The 22,476-nt window shown below is 39.3% G+C and overlaps 1 protein-coding gene across 3 annotated transcripts in view; it reads right to left on the reverse strand.

Annotated features, from left to right (window-relative positions):
* CRY2 (cryptochrome 2) overlaps positions 1-22,476 on the reverse strand; it is a 164,264-nt gene that overhangs the window by 77,727 nt on the left and 64,061 nt on the right. For all 3 annotated transcript variants that reach the window (XM_089377939.1, XM_089377940.1, XM_089377938.1), the window contains exon 2: positions 13,952-14,176. In XM_089377939.1, the coding sequence (XP_089234065.1) occupies positions 13,952-14,176 (225 nt within the window). The remainder of the gene's footprint in view (positions 1-13,951; positions 14,177-22,476) is intronic.

Genomic DNA, 22,476 nt, shown 5'->3' on the forward strand with positions numbered 1-22,476 from the left:
CAGCAAATGGAGTTCTCCCTAGTTGAGAGGGAGTGTCAAAATTGGCAACTAGGGCCAAACTCCATGTGGCTCATCTTATTTATGGCAGCTGATATTTTTCTTGGATCCCTCTCACCGAGAGGCGTAAGATTGATCTAAAGATCATCCGATTCCGATAAGTATTCATGGAGTTATGAATTTAATTGTGTTATAAAACAATTCGACAAGGTCGGCCAACAATCAAACTACCCCCACTTGTGCTCAACGTTTTAGTATAAATAGAGGTGGCCTTCAAGTCATTTTCACACTCACACTCTTGTGATCTCTGTCTTCATTCTGTTTTGGGTTTTGATGAAGGAGAGATCTAGAAGGAGTGCCCTAGGCTCTACGCTGCCCTACTTAAGAAGCCCTAACGCAGTGAATGAAGAAGCCTTAACACAGTCATGGAGAATACTTCTATAGCGAAGCAAGGAGAAGATCTAAGTGCCCTAAACGCAGGTCTAGAAGAGACCCTAAGCAGTTGTCCTTAAAAGCCCTAAACGTTGTCCTAGGAAAAGACATCTAACCGCAGAGAAAGGAGGGTCATGTTGTGCCCTAGCCGCAGAGAATAGGACTAACACGGCACTATAGACGCAGATGAATGATGTATAAAGGAGGCCTCAACGTGCCCTAGCCGCAGCCAAGGATGAGGCCTAATTAGACGTGGAAGACAGGCCCTAAACGTTGATGTATGAAGCTAAATCCGCAGTTCAGTTTGTGCCCTAGTCAGTGTCCAGGTGTGCCCTAACCGTAGGCCTTACTCCACAGCCTAAGTAACCGAATTCGTTATATAGGGGCCACGTGTCCAAATCTGGCATGTCGGACACTATTCGCCCAAAAAACGTGTCCAAAAAAACATGACAAGTCGAATCCTATCAGGACACGTCGAATCCCAAGCGTGCGTGTCCCGATTTTTGACAGCGTGTCCTGTTTTCTAGGATTCATTTGGCAGAAAAGTGACTCCCGTGGGTTAGAAAAGGCCGCATTTGCTCATTACAGCCACGCTGTTTATAAAGTGTTACTGTGACTTTCGTTTCTAATATACTGATTAACTTGCAACTGTCAAGGCTTGGGATTCATATTTACACTGTGGCACCGTTTCATTTGTTGCACCAAGTGATTGGTGACTCAATGCGCGAAGGTGTTGGCCATGTTCACACTGCCATGAAGCTTGTCGCTCTGTTGGTCATGGTCATACTGCCAAGACACACAAGTCGATTCTCTGCATCAAATTCCATTGGCATCGCAGCATAACACTACCTCCCCTATAGACAATATCAAAACTAGACGACTGTGTATCGTCTAATTGTCCCCGCGATAACCTGGAATTCGAATCCACCATTCGACAGACAATTCGACAAGCAAAAGGAGGGGGTAAAGGGAAGCCAAATTCTCCGTCTATCCATTGACAACTTGTCATGCAAGTACCATGCGACTAACGGTTATTTATAATTTCTAATGTTTTGATCTTATAAAATATTTATTGTTACTATAAATTATATTAAAAACCATGCTCCACCGTCATTTATAATTTATAATTTTTTTATCTCATCAATCAACTACTTATTATTAATATAACTTTTATCATATATAGTAGAATATCACTTAATAAGTCCATATTAAATATTAATAATTTTATTTTTGTATAGTTATAAATTAATATGACAAAGGTTAATATGTACATTATTAATAATAAATGTTTATATACTATAATAAATGTTTATATACTATGTTTACATGTATTTAAATTTTGTATGCACTATGCATGGTATAGATGAAGATCTATGTTTGAAATCAATAAATTTGTATCATTAATTAAAATTTATGTAAGAAATATCAAATTTTTAATATATATATATATATATATAATATGTATATATATATATCTATAATATATGTATATATATATAAATATATGTATAGATATATGTATATGTATGTATATATCTATACATATAAATATCTATATATACATATATATATGTATGTATATCTATACATATAAATATATATATATACATATATATGTATATATATAAGATATATATATATATATGTATATATATATCTACATACATATAGATAGATATATATATGTATGTAGATATATATATCTACATACATATATATATATATCTATATATAATATATCTATCTATATATATGTATATATATATATATACATATATATATATGTAGATATATATATACATATATATATATTTTTAATAAAATAATATATAACGAATCCTACATGTCCTGTTCCGGGGGGTCAACGTGTCCGAATCCGACATTACGAATCCCGAATCTCCGAGTCAAGTGACTTAGTCTGCAGCAAAAGAAAGACTAGACGCTACCCTACATCCGTTGTTGAAGGCAGCTCCTATACACTGTATAGAGGAAGCCCAGTCACGTGTTCAGCATTGTTTTGGGACAGCAGATTGCACAGGAAGGAGTGCAAGGTCAGAGCCTTACTCTAAGTTATGGTAGGATAGTTTGTGTTGGGCTAGTACTAAGAGCCCTTGGTCAATGAAGTGTCAAGTAAAGAAATTACCATGTGTGGGCAACTATCTTCAGTATAAGGTTATGACTGTATGTTATCTTGTGAACACATGACAATGATATCTTCAGTTTGATGTATGGCATGTCAGATATATACATGTTGTAATGAATGGACATCGATTCAGTGATGATTGGGTTTATGACTCGATGAAACAACAGTGTCATGATGCCATATCCTGTGATGACAAGTGAAGGAAAGTCTTGTGGAAGGAAGAGACAACCTTCCATTAGAGGACAATTGCAGACAAATCTGGGCAGATTTTGTGACTATTAGTTCACTGCACTTTGGACCTGTTAAAGGAGTCTAGCTGCTCTGCTAGGCTATAAGCCATAGCAAATAGCTAACACTGGTGAGTGTAAATGGTTACATCATATTGGATGCAGTGATGGATGCAGCATGATAGGTGTAGCACTGGGTGCAACTCAGTGATGGGAGCAGCACAGTGACAGGTGCAGCAGTGTGAAGTGTGCAGCATGGTCATGAGGTCCAAAATTGTGATGATGGGTGCAACATGGTGCAGCACGGTGAGGTGTAGTGTGATGACGAGATGAAACACAATGAGAGGTGAAGGAGTCACCTTGGAGAATCAGTTGAAGAAGCATGTCTTCAACTGATCTCATGTATCATCTTCTTAGAGATGATCTTTGCTCTTATCTAGATAAGTCAAAGTGTTGACTTCTATTATAATGTTCTATCTCTCTCTTTCTCTCTGCTGAACTATTGTAGAACATAAAAGAAGAATTGATCAAGGGTTTCCCCACATTGGGGTTTGTCCCTTGGTAGTGCCACATCTTGTGTCCTCTTGTCTTGGCTTGTCTTCTGCAATTAACAACCTTCCCCTACCAGGACACATGCATGTAGGGTGAGTGGTTCACCTTCCCCTATGATTGACATATGCATAGGATGAGTGGTTCACGTTCTCCTATGGCATATGAGCAGGATGAGTGGTCCACCTTCTCATGTCGATGCCCCAGCGCACATCCTACCCATAGAGTGGGACTCATGGGAAGTACCTCTCGTCTGGCCAATGAATTGGGAAAAGATGGTTAGGGACCATAGGACTATCAATGGACGCATTGTGTACTAGCATATTCCCTATGACTAGGATGCCTAGTGTTCAACAACTTGATCTGGGATCAAGGACTGACTTTAGTTGGTGGAGAGTGGTATGATCTTATGACTCACTCTCGATCACTTCTTCTTCAGTATTACTTCATGGTTCAGCAGAGCAGGGCAATGATGATAGAGATGGTACATGATGACAGGATGGCATGATGTTGACAGATGGATTGGCAGGTGGAATTCTACCTAGTTGAGAGAGAGTGCTAAAATTGGCAACTAGAGTCGAATTCCACCTTAGGACAGCTCATATGATGGAGATGATTATTGCATTGGATTCCTCTTTTCAAGAGAACCAATTTTGATATAAATTTCATCTCTAGATGACAAGGAAAAATGGTATTTTGAATTTATTCTCTCTCATGAACAAATTGTCAAGGTCGGCCTCGGTCAAAAGTAGGCTCAAAATCCCAATAGGTGTCTCCTCAACATCAATGAAGTGTATAAATAGGAGTGACCTCTCTCCTCATTTGGACATCACTCATATCATCACATATCTCTCTCTCTCCTCTCTTGATTGGTTCGTACAACTTGGAAGCAGCCTTCTATACTTCGCACGTGTGAAAGGACGACGAATTTGTGGACTATTTTGCTGACTGAAAATTTCAGGGTTACAAGGCAGCATTGACCCTTACTGTTTGACCAAGTTTTGACTGCGTTTTGGAGGCAGAAATTCGATTTTTGAAGGCCGAGTTTATTGGCATAGATATCGAGGAGTTTGGGACAGTTTGACTGGGGTTGACTTCAGATTTTACCGTAGAAATTATAGCCGTGTTTTCTCTCTCCTTTCAATGGGTTGACCAAACTGTTTTGGGCTGACTTTGACTCTCTTGGAAGGCCGAATTGATCTGTTGTTGACTTATCTGCTTGGAGGACATTTTGGTGTTGCTTTGACCAGCGTTGACTTTCTAGTTCGGGCTGCAGTTGACTGTTGTTGACTGCTGATTTTGTCAGCACTGTTTTGAGCAAGTAAACTTGATATTTGTACTCTCTCTCTCTCTTGAACTATTGAATAATAATAAGATGAATTGATCAAAGGGTTTTCCCCACATTAGGGTTTTTCCCCCTGGAATCCACCACATCTTGTGTCCTCTTGTCCTGGCTTGTCTTTTGCACATGTTTTTATGTTCTATCTGCATTTACTATCAATGTGTTTAAGTTAATGTGATTGCTACTAAATATAACTGGAAATTGTCATTGGGCTAATAAAGAACATTGAAGGAAATGGTGCTAAAGCATAGAACATGCCATTGTTATCTAAAATTAACAAATCTGGAAAGGAATTCTTGCTTGAAGTGTTAAATAGCCCATTACTTTCAACCTTGGTACACTAAGATGCAGAAATGATTATTGTACCTAACGATTTGTTGCTTGTTGGAGTTTACGATGTGATTGCTAAGTGATTCCTCAACTATGACCTGGGCAACTTAACTGGGGCCCAGGCCTTCAGAGGAGCATATTGGCACTCACAGATGGATTGTTGAGAGCCTAAGTCTCTGAGAAGTAACAACGTGACATTTGCACCCCTAGACACCACGATGTTCTACCACTTAACACATTAATTTACGATTATTCAGGATGTCATACACTTGACCCAACATGCCCATGGCCAACCTTAGCACTCTAGAGATATGCAAGTTGATCCAGAGCCCAGATGAGGATGGTCTCACCTACTAAGACATGGGAGAGCTTGTAGCACCTGAAAAGCCCTCAATGTTGGAGCAAAGATGAGCACTCTACCCTGTTGGAGACTCAGGAGACCACATTCTGACCCAGGGTTGCTTGGGAGCGGAAGCGAGGAGTGACGTCTTCAAAATCTCTTGGGTTGAGAGCGAATCAAGAGTGAATTTGTATATAATATATATTTTGATGCATATATGCCAACAAAAGCATGTAGAATGATGAATTAGATGTAAGAAGCATAAAAACATGGATTAAACCATATAACATCAATCATCTAGAAGTTATAATCTTCATCTACCACATGTCCACAATTTACATGTTACAACATATCGAGTTTCATGATTCATCAATCTTAAAGTTTCAAGCTTTCAAAATTCAATATATAACATTTGTCATCACTAAAGTTGTACTTGTAACCATTACCATTACCAAACTATAACAAAGAATATCAAACATGAAATGAAATGTTTCAACTTTCAACTTTCACGAAGCATCATATTCATAATTCATTACCAATGATTTATATTTGCCAACTTCAAACTTAAATTGTCATATATTGTTTACAAAACCACTAGAAACTAGAAAAAACAAGTAAATCTATTATCTATTGCTTCCTCTGGCTCTTGCCACGAGAAATTTATAATTTCTTTTCTCGTGGTCTATTGGGAGTCTCCTCCGGCATAGTCGGACAGCCATGTCCAAAACCAGAAGGCACATGACCTCCATGTGAGACTGCAGATGGAGGTGCCAGCAAAGCTTGTGGAACTCGAGCACTACTACTAGATGATAGGAATGACACGGTTGTTGTTGTTGTTGTTGTTGTTGCTTCATCATCATCTTTCAAAATTTTTGCTTACAATTCTTCTAAATGTACAGCTCCATCCTCCAAATTATCTTCCTCTGCGTTGCTGTCCCAAGTCATATATGATGCATCAGCACGAGCCCGCTCACAATAATGTGTCAACAACCTCAATTTGTAGTCCACAAAAATCAAGTTTTCTACCCCGTTTTCAATGAGGAAGTTTCTTATCACATTATGGATGAAGCTATAGGTGCTCCAACACCTCTCTACAAAAGAAGTATTAACAACTTGTGAAAGCACTTTTAATGCCAATTTTGACAAACTTCAAAGGTCCCTCGTAGGCATACATGTTCCACCATGTGATAGCATCCATTCTATCCCTATCTTCCATTGCATGCACATTGCAAAGAACCAAACACTCCAATATGACTAAAATATTTGCTTAATTCTCCCTGTCAGGGACCAACTTGTCTAATGTTGCCATATACCCAGCTTGTACCTCTGGATCTGTATGGGGTTTGGTCCTACCCCCACCCGCAAGTGCAGGTTTTCCCAACCAAGATGGGAAGTAGTATTTTGGCATAAGGATATACATGAAGGCATGTGGTGGAACATTAATTTTATCCCACCATGCACAAACATATTTGTAAAAATGATCATACAAGTTGGGATCTTTTGGTTGAACAATATCTTTTATTTGCCCCAACATATTATCCATCTGCTCATACACCTCCCCACTCACTGGTGCATTTGTATCTGCAAAACAATTCATGTTATAAATGGGCTTCGTGTAACGCAAAACATCCCTCACACATGCCCAAAATAGACCATCAAGAGTGGTCTCCTCCACCTCTTCAAAAGCTTCCATGTTAGTTGCGGTTGGAGCCCTGTCCTTTAATACCTATCAACGTTGACTTGATACCATGCTAGCCAATGGCTCTTTTACCTTCAAAAGGTGCTTGAAGGTGAGGTAATAGTTAGCAAATCTAGTCTTCCCAAGCTTCAATAGCTCCAACCTTGAGTGACTGCGAAAAAGCCCATGGGTAATTGCTATGATTGGTAATAAATTTTATCATTCTTGCCTCTCTTTTACAATTTACCAATCCATGTGTATTGAGATTCCTTAATCTTAATAATGTCATGCATCAAAAGGTTCATTGTGTGAACCAAACATACCTAGACCAAAGTATGTTTGGGTATTTATCCTCAATGATTGCTCTTGTTGCCTTACACTTAGAAGCATTATCAATGATGACTTGGATGACATGGCATGGCCCAATACATTCAATTGTTTGAATTAATGGTTGTGCAATGTTGATGGTGGTCTTGAACTTTTTTGAGTAATCATGTGACGAAAGGAAGGTTGCACCAGTAGCAGAAACACCAAGAACACATATCACTGGCTTGCCTTTTACATTTGTCCAACCACCAGATACAATGGATACCCCATATTCATTCTAAACATTTGTGAATTTAACTTGTTGAGTGCATCTGGAGCAACCTCGGGAGAGCACTCCCGAAATTCACTCTCAGGAGCACACTCCCAAAAAAAATTATGCTCCCTATCCTATCAAGAGCGATAGAGGGAGTGATTGCTTCCATATCACTCTCGTTTGCTCTGGAAGTGACTTTTAAAGTCAGGAGGCAATATGGGAGCAATCACTCTCACTCGAAAAAAAGAAAAAAAAAACACTCCCATAGAAAAAAAAGAGGTGCGTGGGTTTTTTTGGAGGGGAGGGAGGGGCCAAAAGAATATAAGGCCTCCTCCCCTCCCACAATGTATCATTTTCATGAGATTGAGAGAGGTTGAGAGGGCTTGAAGAGCTTAAGGAGCTTGCAAGGAAGATTGAAGGTTGCCATTTGAGAGAGCTTGGGAGATTGATCGCACCACCATTGGAGGGCCAAAGAGGTAGGGTCTAAGCCCATTCTTTTCTTTTCGATGTAGAATTTGTGTTTTTTATATGTTAAGTGAAAGATGTTCTCTTCTCCTACTCTTTTCCATTTCACATTCCTCCATCATTTTATTGCAAGCAAGAAACTATAACTCCACCAAACATGATAGGCATATGGCTTGGCATCTCTTGTTGGTTCCTATTTTTGTTATGATGGAGTTGGGGAGCAGAAGAAGAAGTGATGAAGATGGTGAAAAAGTGGGTAGTGGTGGATTACGAAACCCTAGAGAAGAGGCATACCAAGAGGAATGTGAAAATTTCAAATCTGAAATCCTATTACAGCAACTGGAAATTATTTTTCTAATTGTTAATTAATTTAACAATTTATCTGCTATGGAATATACTAAATAATTCACACTGCAACCTTCACAAATAAACTACAGAAGAAAATAGCACTAGAAACTGAGAAAATACTAGCACACACCCACATAAAATTTGACACAGTTATTTTTGGACAAAAGTCCCTAGAAAAAACCCAACTTGGGAAAACCGGTGCAACAACTGAGGGTTTTATATTATTATGCAGCAGTGAGAACTTTCGAGTACAACTGGATGCCGAATCTGGCTATCCTACAAAGAAAAATACTAGCATAAATCTAGTGAGGAATTTTCCTCTTCGAGCTCTGATTGCAACTCCAAGTGAGTCATTCAACTGCTTCTGCGCAGGCCTGCATCACCCTAGTGCAGTCCCTTCTACACTCAGCTTGAATCAGTTGCTCCTGTAGCCGTTATGTCTGCCACTGGCTGAGAAAGTGTCTCTCCGGCCTTCTAGAACTCTTTCCCGACCTCTAGAACTGAAACTCGACTTCTCTGCAACAAAATTAAATTGCCTCTAAAGGCTTCTGCGCAGCCCCTGCATCACCCGCACTGTGGCTATCTCTGCCTCCCTACAAATACACTCGCCGGATCTGGAAAGTTTCCTTCGATCTCACTGTCATTGCCCCTCTCTTTCGTTGCTTCCTTACTGAAGCTCGAACTCTCCCAGCGTTGTTGGCTCTCTGGAAAATCGAACTCTCCAAGGAAATCGAACTCTCTATGGTTCTCACAAGTGTGTTCTCCATCTACTCATCGACTTCTTCTTCAAAACTTTTGTTGGAGCTCCAACAGCCAAGATTAAACCTTAATCGATGGCTAAAATTAATTCACAATCAATCATGTAAGTTTTTAGATGATTCGCACCTTATCTCAATTAATGTTGACTAATTAACCAGATTTCCTAAATTTAGACTTAGGAAATATTAAAAAATAGGTTAATAATCTAATTGAAACACTTCTACACAAAGTTTTGAGATTAGAACACCTTCGATGCTGCAAAAACTTACAAGGGAGAGGAGGAGGATGATAATGCGAGTGGAGATGATGGAAAGAAAACCAAGGTAGACCAAACCCCCTTGTGGAAATATGTTACTAGGCTTTCAAGAGGGAAAGGGGGTGGAACCAATAAATTTACATTACCCCATCGCAAAATCACTTACACATGTTCATATAACCATGCCAGAAAGCATCTCTATGGGAAAATGGCATGGGATGGAACTATGCAAACAGGAATCAAAACTTGTGGAAGTGTGTCAGTACAACCAAGAGCCAAATACACAAGGGAAGAGGAGGAAGCCCAATACAAATCTAAAAGATCAAAGGGTGACTTTGATCTTTGTACATCAACATCCACCCATGGTAGTGGATACAGAGGCACAGGCACAGGATCTCCTTAAGGCGTAGAACCATATCATAATTACTTGATCAAGGGTGTCGGTATGATGTGGATGCAAAGATTTTCCAGTTTCTCTTTGCATGTGGGATACCATTCAATGTTCTTTTCTCACCTTATTGGCATGAAATGATTTCCACCATCAATGACAAGAGCCCTGGGTATGACAAAGCTAGAATTGTGGGGCTTGATCGTGAAAAAGACAAAATAACAAATGCTTTGGGTAAATTCACAAATGCTTGGAATGAATATGGGGTATCCATTGTATCTAATTGTTGGACAAATGTAAAAGGTAATCCATTGATAAATTTTCTTAGTGTGTCTACCACTGGTGTAGGCTTCCTTTCATCACATGATTACTCGGAATAGTTCAAGGCCACCATCAATAATGTACAACCATTAATTCAAACAATTGAAAGTATTGGGCCATACAATGTCATCCAAGTCATCACTGATAATGCTTCTAATTGCAAGGTGACGAGAGCAATTATTGAGGATAAATACCCCAACATATTTTGGTCTGGGTGTTTGGTTCACACAATGAACCTTTTGATGCATGACAGTATTAAGATCAAGGAACCTCAAAACACATGGATTGATGAATTGTACAAGAGAGGCAAGAGAATGATAAAACTTATTACCAATCATAGCAATACCCATGGGCTTTTTCGTTGTCACTCAAGGTTGGAGCTATTGAAGCTTGGGAAAACTAGATTTGCTAGTTATTACCTCACCTTCAAGTGCCTTTTGAAAGTAAGAGAGTCATTGGCTAGCATGGTATCAAGTTCACATTAGCAAGTATTAAAGGACGGGGCTACAACCGCAACTGACAGTGAATATTTTGAAGAGGTGGAGGACACTGCTCTTGATGGTCTATTTTGGACAAATGTGAGGGATGTTTTGTAATACACCAAGCTCATTTATAACATGATTCGTTTTGTAGATACAGATGCACCAATGATTGGGGAGGTGTATGAGCAGGTGGATAACATGTTGGGGCAAATAAAAGATATCATGTTGATTTGGGGTAGCATCGAATGTGCTCTAGCCACGAAATTTGGTGCAGAGTTTGGAGCACATGAAATCTCCAATACCCAAAAAGGGTTTGGGCAGATTCTAAACAGATCAGGAGATATTAAAATAATTAATATTTTTAATGGAGTCCCAAAGTCTAAACTTAGGGAAAATAAAATATTAATGTGCATTAATATGAATATGTGTTAGAATGGTCCAAAAGACATGGATCAAGCCAAATCTAATCTTAGTCGTTGATTAGGGACTTAATCTCGGTCGTTGATATGCCAACAGGAAAAGTATAAGAGGAGGCTTGAGAGTCACTTGGAGGGTACACCAGAGTGATCAGTTCTATTCTCTAAAGCGGGGTTTGCTAAGAGAGATAGAATTAGTGATCGGGAGATGCAACTGAGGGGCATTTGAGTACAGAGAGACAGAGAAGCAGAGATAGTGTCGGGGGAGCAGCGCAGTAGCCAAGGAGAGTGATGCAGAGCCATCCAGCGTTCACGCAGGACCACGCAGAGGTAGCTGGGAGCTGCGCAGAACCTCAGAGGGGCCATCGTTGCTTACACGGAGGGCCAGAGGGTTGACGCAGGGCCTCCCAAGGTTGATGCAGACCCATTCGGGGTGACACAAGGCCAGTGTGAGGCAAAGAGGGGCTGACACAGTCCAGAGAGAGGCTGACGCTGGGGTTTCTGGGGCAGATTGATGCTGAGTAGCTGCCGGAAGGATTATCCGGGGTTTCAACCAAGAGATTTGTCAGAAACAGAGAGGTATTATTGCCAAGGAAATTATCTGTTGGGTAGGCCAATTTCAACACCCAGATTGTACTCTAATATTGCTTAATAAGAAAACCCTCAGATAGCTACACTGGTTTTCACACATTGGGTTTTTCCGAGGACATTAGTCCAAAAATAATGGTGTCATATGGTGTGTTTGTTTCTGTTTCTTTTAGTTGTCGATCTGTAATATGTTGAGCATGCACTAGTGTTTATTTTCAGTATTTACATTGTAAATAACTTGTTAAGGAAAATAACAAGTACGTAGGAATAAATCAGATAAATTGCATGGAGGGTTTCTAACTAAGTAAACTTAGAAACTTCAACATATCGTTCAGCCAAAAGATCCCATCTTGTATGATCATATTCACAAATATGTGTGTGCACAATGGGATAAACTTAACATTCCACTACATGCCTTGGCATATATCTATATGCCAAAATACTACTCTCTATCTTGGTTGGGCAAACCTGCACCTAGGGGTGGGGGTAGGGCCAAACCCCATACAGATCCAAAGTTACAAGTTGGGTATATGGTAGCATTAGACAAGTTGGTCACTGACAGAGAGGAGTGTGCTAGATTGCGTGGAGAATTAAGAAAATACTTCAGTGAAATTGGAGCGTTTGTATTTTTGCATGCAATCGAAGATAGGGATAAAATGAATGATGTCACACGGTGGAACATGTATGGCTCGGGGGGCCTTTGGAAAAATTGGCAATAAAAGTGTTTTTACAGGTCATTAATACTTCTTTTGCAAAGGTGTTGGAGCATCTATAGCTTCATCGATAATGTGAGAAGAAACTGCCTCAATGAAAACCGGGCAGAAATCTTGGTTTTTGTGCACTACAACTCAAGGTTGTTTACACATTATTGTGAGCGAGCTCATGTTGATAGATCATATATGACTTGGGACAACAACCAAAAGGAGGATAATTTGGAGAATGGAGCTATACATTTAGAAGAATTGGAAGCAAAGCTTTTGAGAGATGATGATGAAGCAGCAACAGCCATGCCACCCCATCATCCACTAGCAGTGCTGAAGTTGCATGGGCACCAGTTTTGCCTTTGCCACCACCTCCATCTGCAACATTGCATGGAGGTCATGTGCCTTCTGGTTCTGGACGTGGTTGTCCCACTATGCGGGAGGAGACTCATGGATCTTCCTCGAAGAAACTAGATGTTTCTCGTGGAAAGAAGAGATTTTAGAGTCTAGATTTCCATGTATTTTCTAGTTTGTACTTTGTAGTACTTTTTATAACTATTGACTCTTGCATATTTATTATCGTATTTTTTGTAAACAATATATGACAATTTAAGTTTGAAGTTTAAAGTTGGGATTTATAACTCATTGCTAATGAATTATGAATATTATGCTTCATGGAACGTTTCATTTCATGTTTGAAACTTTGATATTCTTGAATATTTGTTATAGTTTGGTCACTGGTAATGGCTACAAGTACACTTTAGTGATGACAAATATTATATATTGAAATTTGAAACTTTAAAGTTGATGAGAATCGAGATGTTGCAACTTGTGGACCTGTGGTAATGAAGTATAACTTATTAACTACTAGATGAATGATGTTATATGGTTTAATCCATGTTTTATGTTTTTTATCACTAATTCATCATTCTACATGCTTTTGTTGACATAGATGCATCAAAATATTAAAAAGATATGTATATATTATATATAATTCGCTCCTGGCCTGTGAACTTATGAAAATGTCGCTCCCCACACTCGCTCCCAAATTCACTCCTGACCCGTGAACTTTTGAAAATGTTGCTCCCCACTCTCGCTCCCAAGCAGCCTTGATGAGAACCACCTCAAGCTGAGTGGCCCCAATAAATGGGCAAAGAATATTGGTCCATGTGCATTTTGATCAAATCAACTCTAGAATAGGCCCTCAAATGAAGAGGGGTGCTCTAGAAAAGTGTGCAAAGAGACTAGATCCACATGCATAGTGCCTCCAAAGTTTAATAGAACCTATTGAGAACTGAATATACCCCAAAAAATAAAAATAAAAAGGAATACAGATTAAGATTTGATTGACATTTCACCCATGGCATGTACAGTTTTCAAGCCTTTATGTGCAAATCGAAAAAGACCTGGGAATGTAAGAATAAAAAGAATAAAGTGCCAAGAATAATAATAATTACATTCTAGAATCTATCACTAATCTACGCATAATCTATGTTTGATGCCCTCTAATTTTGAGGACAGAAAACAATTGAGAAAGATAATTGAAGATGGTTAATGACATTTCTGTGGCCAATTTAGTCAGATATCCTTGTTCAAATAATAGTCTTACCTGCTGGTGGCATCAATCGCCGGGGAGGAAGAAGTGGTGCCTCAGGCTCAAAAGGCATTTTTAGGCACTTTCTCCAGTATGGATCAAAGGTGGTAAAAGCCTGTCCTTTGTCATCATATATTTCCCAAGGTTCATATAGTAAATCTCCATTGAAGCTCTGCACAGATAATCCTAGTTCCAGAAGCTGCTGCTTGAGCTTATGATCTCGAACAAGTGATACAGGATCTGCATGAACCAATGAATTATTTAAGTGAAGCTGTCCCACATCTTAAAATACACGTCATAAGATTCTCATATGTGCAATTAAGAAATACTTGCTCCCTTGAAGCAATACACCACTCATATGATAATTAGTGCTACTTCCTAAAATAGCCAGTCCAAAAAAAGCAAGATAGTTTTCAACGCACTGCAAGATAACAAAAAGAAAAGAACTTACCTAACAGTGATTAAGGGAAAAGATTATTCTCATAGCAACATGCATAAAGTAAAAGGAGGATGAATCTGCCACAAATCATCTATAAATTTCTAATATTTTAGATCTAGAAAAAAAAAGACACATACTAAAGGTATCAAAAAATAAAAATTCATCGGGATTTCTATATGTAACACTTCCAAAAATGAATATAGAAGTGGATTAAATGATTTCCATGCATGTGCATTGTGATTGTATCCAACAGGTGTAGAACCACGAAGGCAGCCAGGATCTCAATGCCTTGCAGCTTTTGACGTTTACTTTTAAATTAGTTTTACATCCTAAAAGTAATCTGTCTGAAAATACTTTGATTTTGTGGAAACTTCTAACAACAGACTGTTTTGCTAATTTCAAATGTGCTTCTAATTTCAAACCAGCATATTCAAGAAAGAAAACAAAGCAGACAACTCTTTGTAACAGCACATCCAATGACCCAATCAAATGAGTCCGTATCTAAATAGGTAATTATTACCATAAAATTTTCTTACCGAACACAGACACAAAAGCACATATCAGGCTACTTTCTGAGTCCAACAATAGTTGGCCATTGAGGCCATCCCCTTACTCTACTAGCCATTACATGACAAACATTCAGCTTCTACTCCTTCCTGCAAATCAACTTAAAGGATGGTTAAGGTGCCTTTTATCTCTTAGACTACATCCCATGAACCAGTCCCACAATAAATAAACAACACCACTAGAAATGCAGCTTCAGATGCCTTTTATCCCCTGGACGATATACCTTTTATCATCCCTCTTCAATTGACCTTCAGATTCATTCAAATCTCTACGGAACTCTCTCCACACAGAACTCTCCTACAGACCAAGTCAAATTACTAAGTGAACTTATTGGTCAAGGTTCTGGGCATCATGTCAGGTAGTGATCTGGTGAGGTGAGGTTCTGGGCATCAATCCCCTTCTTTATTTCATCTTTAAATTCAATGTCCTTATCGCTAAAGCTGTGGATTTCCTCATTTTGTTTGCTGTTGTTTGGGGTTGACATGACAGCTAAAACTGTGGTTCCCTTGATGCAACTATAATGTTAAAAGTTATAGCCATGTTCACTGATAGTGTAAAAGATGTTGCAGAGCATGTCTAAAAATCATTTTTTCCTCACTTGCCAAGAGGATGTTGATGTTGACGAGCATGTCTAATGAACACCTTTTTCTTCACCCGCCAAGAGGATGTTTATGTTGAAGTCCAGGGTGATTGTAGATATATAAAAATATTTTGAGCTACCTTTTGGAACCCTATCAAATGTTCAAAAAACAGGGCATATCCACACAGATGAAACACCTTAAGACAAACACGCACACATAGATCAAAGATTAGGAGTCAGGACATCAAGATTTATGTGGTCAAAACAAAATTTGCAATTTGCAAATGTTGGCGATATATCCCAACATTGCAATATATTGCAATTCTGTGCAGCGATTTAATGCCAAAAAAAAAGCATTTTTTTCAAATTTTAAATATATCAGCAAATAGAACTGAGAAATTGGAAAATATCAGCTGAGTCAACAGATCTTTGGATGTTTTTGGATCTTTTTGCTTAGTTTGAAGAGGGAAAGCAGGGGATTGAGAACAAAGGGGTTATTCACTGTTACATTTGCCCATAATAGGGTTAGAGTGAGGGTGTTGCTTTAGATGTCTAACAAAATTGTAAACAATGAATACTTTTATATTTTTCAACTTTACCAATATTTTCTGCTATTTCTGATATTTCCCCAATGTTGCCAATAAGTTTCTTTACGAACCTTCGGCAATATATTCACTGACATGATGTTTGCAACATCTATTAAAATTTAAAACCCTCAAAGAGGGAAACAGTATACAGTACTTGGCCAATTGATTAACGAATAAAATAATTAACAAGAACATCTCTCAATTTGATCATAGCTGAATGACCCTGCATGTTCTTTAAATAGAAATCTTGGACCAATAAGGAGTTAAGCAACAGATCAAGTATTGTTAATATCAAGGAAATGTTTGAGTCATCAAATCACTTATGTAAAACATGATTGTAACCATTGACTTACTAAATTACAAAAGCACATTAAAGAAACACACTAAAAGCACACTTCAACCAAAAACACACTAAAAGCACACTTCAACCAAAAACAACTGTAGAGGAAGTTGAACTTAATAGCTCCTGGCATCAGAATATCTAACATCCCCCTTTAAGAACAACTAGGGATAGAATTGAAGAATTTACAAAGTGACAAAAGGAGAAGGAAGGAGGTAGATTTAGAACCTAACCCCCTTAATGACAACTCCCTAAAATGCTAACATAGAAGAAGCTCTAAGAACTTCACTCCTATTAGGGATTTCATGAAAATTGCAGTAACTTGATCATTTGTACAACTATAGAGCACTTCAAGAGTATGCTCCTAAAGAACTTTCCGAATAGAGTGAATTTGAATCCCAGTGTGTTTATTCAGCGAATGCTGAATTAGCTCCTTGGTGAGCAGAATTGCACTCTATCTATCATACTAGAGTGTGGTCATATGTTGCTAGAAGAATCCAAACTTTGAAAGCATATGTCTAAGCCAAAGAACTTCTTGACTTGCACAAATTGTTGCTCGATACCTTGCTTTTGTGGAAGAATTAGAAAGGGCTTTTTGTTCCTTGCAAGTTGTTTCCTATTTTAGTAGTATCATGATGCTGACCACACCTATACCTCCTTACAGTGATGACTTTATGAGGAGAGTCTTCACAGACTAATTGTGGAGACCTTTCAGGATTTGGACAACAGTGATGGCCCTACCTTTGGGAAGAGGCTAGAGATTCTAGAAGTCATGACCTTGGTTAGATCTTATGACCTCATGTTCAGTTGGAGTGTGACGATTTGATCCTACAGATGTTCCAATGCTTCTTAAGCATTAGGAGACATCATCCTGACATAGTCATAACACACATGCAATCCATTTTGTCCTCATGTATGAGAAGCCATGATGCCATTTGCAGGAGGTTGCAGTCTAGGTTGTTGACCATTTGGAGGGAGTAACAATTGGTTTCACTTGCTGCTTATGAAATAACCGAAAGGTCAGTTGAGCAAAACATTGGACTTATCAAGAGACGGTTGACCCAAGAGGAATTGCAGTGGATTTATGGCAACCAACCATGCAGAAAGAATGAGCTGAAGAGGAAGGATCTTTGCTTCATCTGCAAGGAACCATGGGGACCTGACCAGTAATGCTTGAGAGATGCAGAGGAAATGGCAAAGGTAGAGCAAGAGGATATTCCTTTTGTCTTTCAGGATAAGGACTCTTCTTTGGATGAGTCTATGGGGTCATACGAGGATGCCTCTAGGGAGCATAAGCAGTCATGTGGAGTTGTTGACAGCAGGCCAGATTTATATTCTATTATGTATGGTGAGCAGTCAGTGGTCCCTATGGGATACATTTGGGATGATCAGTCACCAGTGATGATTCAGCAGGAGCATCACATGGTGGAGCATGAGTCGACTCAGGAGGATGATATGCACAGTGTGCATGATGAGCCTTTTGGAGAGAGCCAATTGGAGGTACATGTTGAGCCCATGATGGAGGAGGATGAGCAGCCATCCTTGGGGAGATCCATTCATGAGGAGCACGTAGATGTACAGACAGCTAACAGGGTTGCAGTATTTGCAAACACATGTTCTCAAGAGGTGCGAGGGTCTGACAGGATTATTTTGCAGGAGGTTGGTAGACTGGAGGAACGTGGAGTTTCTAGCAAGATGAGGGTGGATATTTTTGAGATGGTGGTGCATCCACCTTTGGGCTGACCCACTGATGAGGTGCAGGTACTTGAACAGGCAACTGGCAGAGCTGCAGATTTTTATGGAGCAGCGCTCTCCAGAAGTACATAGATAGGGCTTGCAGCACATCTTGCCCACTTTTGCCTATTATAGAGAGAGGGGCAAGTTTCCTCAAACAGATCCTGTTGACGGACCGAATAGAGTGGCACGAGTTGAGCATCGACCAGCGTCAGCGTAATAGACTTGTTCCATACATAGGTGTCCATGCATTCGATTATTTTCACAGGTTAGATTGGCGGGAGATCATGAGTCGGTATCCTATTGATGGAGTATCATTCTTAGTTCGGGGCACAATAAGCAGGAGCCCTTAGATGAGAGGGTTACTACATGTTTAGTGGGATGTGGGCCGACTGTTCATCAATATTTCAGTACCACTAGCCCACCATCAGCAGAGTGGAGTTGACCTTGGCCTATGCCAGAGGTTGGATAGGAGAGAGGTGATGAGTTGGTATTCGATTGATGGACTAGCAGCTATAGCTTGAGACATAGCACAGTCAGAGGCTAGAGCCATGGGACTTGGGCAATGATTGGCCATGGTAGCATTGGGATCCAGGTGTTATAGCTCCAAATATCACCCTTGGTATTTGTGATGCTTGGTTTATGGCCTAGGGCAACCGCTCCTTCTAGACTTGGTCCAAATATTTTAAAAAACAGTGTTTTACTCCCTGTACGCTACTTTGCCTTGTGATAAAAGCGTGTACACGCGGGTTAGTCAATACCCAACCCGCATATGTGTGTTAAAACACTTAAAAAGATTAAATCTCCTTAACTATGGGGGGAGTTCACGGGTTTTACCTGTTGATTACCTCCTAGTGTCTGTGGCCCAACTATTCCCAACTGTTTCCCCAACTAAAAAACTAATTGGGAGAAGTATAAAAAGACTTCTATGGGAAGGCCTTAAGGAGGAGAGAGGAGTTAGAATTACTATATTGAGATTATCCCCTGATCAAGTCTGAAGTATCCCTGTGCTTCAAACACTTCCCCAAGTTCAGGAAACCCTTGCTTCCTTGAGTGTTGATATTCTCCTACTTGCTTGAGATATCATGGTATTGGTTATGGAAGGAGGTTGTTGAAGACTGGGACTGGACGGACTTGGAGGACGGTTCTGCTTGGAGCCGGAAGAGGAAGACTCAGGTGAACTCTTTCCATGTTTATTATAGTTTTCTACAATAAAAAGAAACGTTGTCTTGTTCCTGAGATCGACTTTGTTTATGCATCAGATGTTATTGTTATAATTCATGTATGAATGATTATTTTGATGTATAACTAACCATTTACTTATATGATATAAAGTTGATTTCATTAAAATGCTTTATCTATATGCTGTTATGTGTATTTGAATTGGTTGATTTGCAGATTCGAAGATCATCAAGAGTTGCAGAGGGTTTGAACCCTTGCTGGAACTACCCAAACGAAGGACATTCGGGTATGTTCATCCTTGCATAGTTTGATTATTTAAGCATGTTGTCTGAATTGTATACGTGTTTCTTGCTGTAGATTACTCTTGCTCTGTTGGGGTTCTGACCCAAAGTCCTAAGGGACTTATTCCTGTAACAGAATTGGCGACTCCACTGGGGATAACAATCTTGTTATTCCTTGTTTGGGTTGCTCAGTGTGAATCAGGGCTCGGTTCTTAGTTTGCTTGTTGTGACAGTATTGCTTGCTCCTGTAGGAACTCAGACTTCAAGTCTAATCTTTTTAATCAAGCCCTGTTTTTTATTTTTCTTGTAAAACTTAGTATATGCATCTTTGTCTGTTTACAGAAGCGTACACACGCTTGTTTCTGTGAACTGAAACCGCATATACGTGAGTTTCTTTTGTCAGAAGCGCATGTATACGCACCTGTGCTGGGACACAGTCGTGTATACCATTTTTTGCATGCTTTTTTCAAATCTTTCTGCCCAGAAAGATTTGTTACTTGGTCTGTTTGGTTTCTAAGTGGTCAATTTCTGTCTTCAGAATTTAATTATTCAATGAGCTTACTGTTTTGAATTCTCTCCTGCTTTGAAAAGTTTTTGGCCTAGGTTTGCTTTTGAGTGAGTTTTATGATTTGTGTTTGAACACACAAGGCTTCTCATCGAGGTTCTTGATTGTTCTGGTCTTCCGGAACAGCAGATTGTCTTCAATCTTTGTGTCAAACTTGATTATTGGTCTACTTGCTTTGCTTTCTGTCATTTCGTGGCCTTATACCTTTTCTTGCTTTTCGAAAGTTTCTTTTTGGTGAATTTGAAAGTGTTTCTTTCCTGACTTCTTGGTCAGTTTCTCAAAGCTCTTTTGTTGCTTTTGGATCGTTTAGTGCAAGTTGAAACCCCTTTTGTTCAAGTTTTCATTCGTGTTGAATTGGTAACTTACAAAGTTTCCTTGTACTTTGCTTTCAGTCTTTGAGTCTTTGGTGGCATTTTTGAGTGCTTTTGAAAAGTTGTTTTTATTGTTCCTTAAAAAAGAAAAGTTCTTCAAAAACATTGTTTTTGCTTTCTTTTGCCGAGTTTGAGTTTGATTTCTTTTGTTTTGTGAAAATGAATTGTGATTTTTCGAGATTTGCCTTGCTTATTTGGAGGAAAGTTTGTATTTGAAACTTGCATTCTTTTCAAACACTTAAGTTAGCTTATCAAAAGTTTTAAACAATTGTTTCATTTCTTTTTAGAGTAATCTAGATTTTTGCATTATCATGTACATCTTGCATTAGGGTAGTTTTGCATCATTAAAGCATCAATAGTCTTTTTAGTTTTTGTGAGTGTGAAGTCTGCTATAAGAAAAGAAAAGGAAAAAGTTTTTTGCTTTATAGAAGTTTCTTAGAACCCAAGTAGAAGTTGCTTTTCATCGAAGAACAAACAAGTGCATTTCATATAAGTTAGTTTTTCATTAATTTCTTTTGCGTCATATGAACACCATCGGTTTCAATTCTATATTGTCCCTTTGACTTAAAAAAACAGCCACTTAAAAACAAGCACTTAATAAAATAAACTAGAACTTTTTGTATTGTCATCAAAATACACCAACAAGTTTTAGGTTTATTTAGGGCCTTGGATTAGGCGAGAGGAGAGTAAACTCTCCAAGGCCACTCTAAATTGTAAAACATAGAAGTCTAATTAAAGAGTGAAATCCAATAGTGTTAGGGAGACCGGGAAAGCTCCGTGACTAGGAGTTAAGCACGAGGGTTTGTGAAGATAAGGACGAGAGATACCCCCTCTCTTATGTGTCGGATCTTACCTCACGACTGTTCCGCCCGACTTCTGATACAAGTTGGTGTCTTTAGTTGCCTATCCTAGGGATCTACACAGGTGGTTGCGGAGGGGAATCCCATGGCACCTGAGGTTGACGTTGCATCATGTTCAACAGTACTTCTGGAGGGCACCCTTGCGAAGCTTGGGGGCTTGCACCGGCAAAGGCTATTGTCTGGAGGTCAGCGTAACTACCTCTGATACCTTCGCTAGTAGACCTAGGGCGTAATTACCCCAGTCTATTTTCGGAAGGCCCTTATTATTAACTTTCTTGTATTTTGGTGTCCGGTCCTAATCACCCAGAGCGGAAATACTTGGAAGTTGTTTGATTGTTGATCTCTTTAGGGACATTTTTAGTGTGTGTTCTATGCTCCTAGTCGGCCTAGCTTTCAATTTTCTTGAGTCTTTAAGTAGATCTTATAAAAATAATTCAAAGTGGCTAACCAACCATCTCGACAATATCGGAGACTTCGTGGGCTTTCACCTGTGAGTCCAGAGGCTTCTCCTAGAAGGCGTATGAGCAATTCTGCCAGTGGTTTTCAACCAGTGGTAGTAGGCACATCGGAGATTGATCCTCCGCTTGGGGGCATTAGTTTACAAGATAGACCTGGTACTTCTACAGAGTTAGAGAGGAACACACCAATTCTTTCTTGAGTACGCTTCCAGTCGAACATAGTATTGAAGTGGAAGAGCTTTCAGAGTCAGTTGCGGCTCCGAATTCTCCTCTCCCTCCTGATCATCCAGGCGTATTGTTTTATGTTGGAACTCCGACTCACAGGCCTTCGAGCCCAGGTCCACACACATCTATCTCTTCAATGACCACTGTTGGAAGCATGGCATCCACCACAAGTGCTACGAGCATGCAGACACCCATATATGTGCAAGGGGGAGGAACTATTTCCATCACTTCTACATCCTTATTTGGATCTACTACAAGCACATTCTTATTTGGGTCTACTACCATTCTATCAAACGAGTGGAAGTTTCCAAGCTAATGCATCCAGTTTTGGATTTTTCCCTTTTGGAATGC

Source organism: Pinus tabuliformis, chromosome J, assembly GCF_031772625.1.
Source record: "Pinus tabuliformis cultivar Carrire ecotype Pingquan chromosome J, CPIR1, whole genome shotgun sequence".
Lineage (NCBI taxonomy): Eukaryota > Viridiplantae > Streptophyta > Pinopsida > Pinales > Pinaceae > Pinus > Pinus tabuliformis.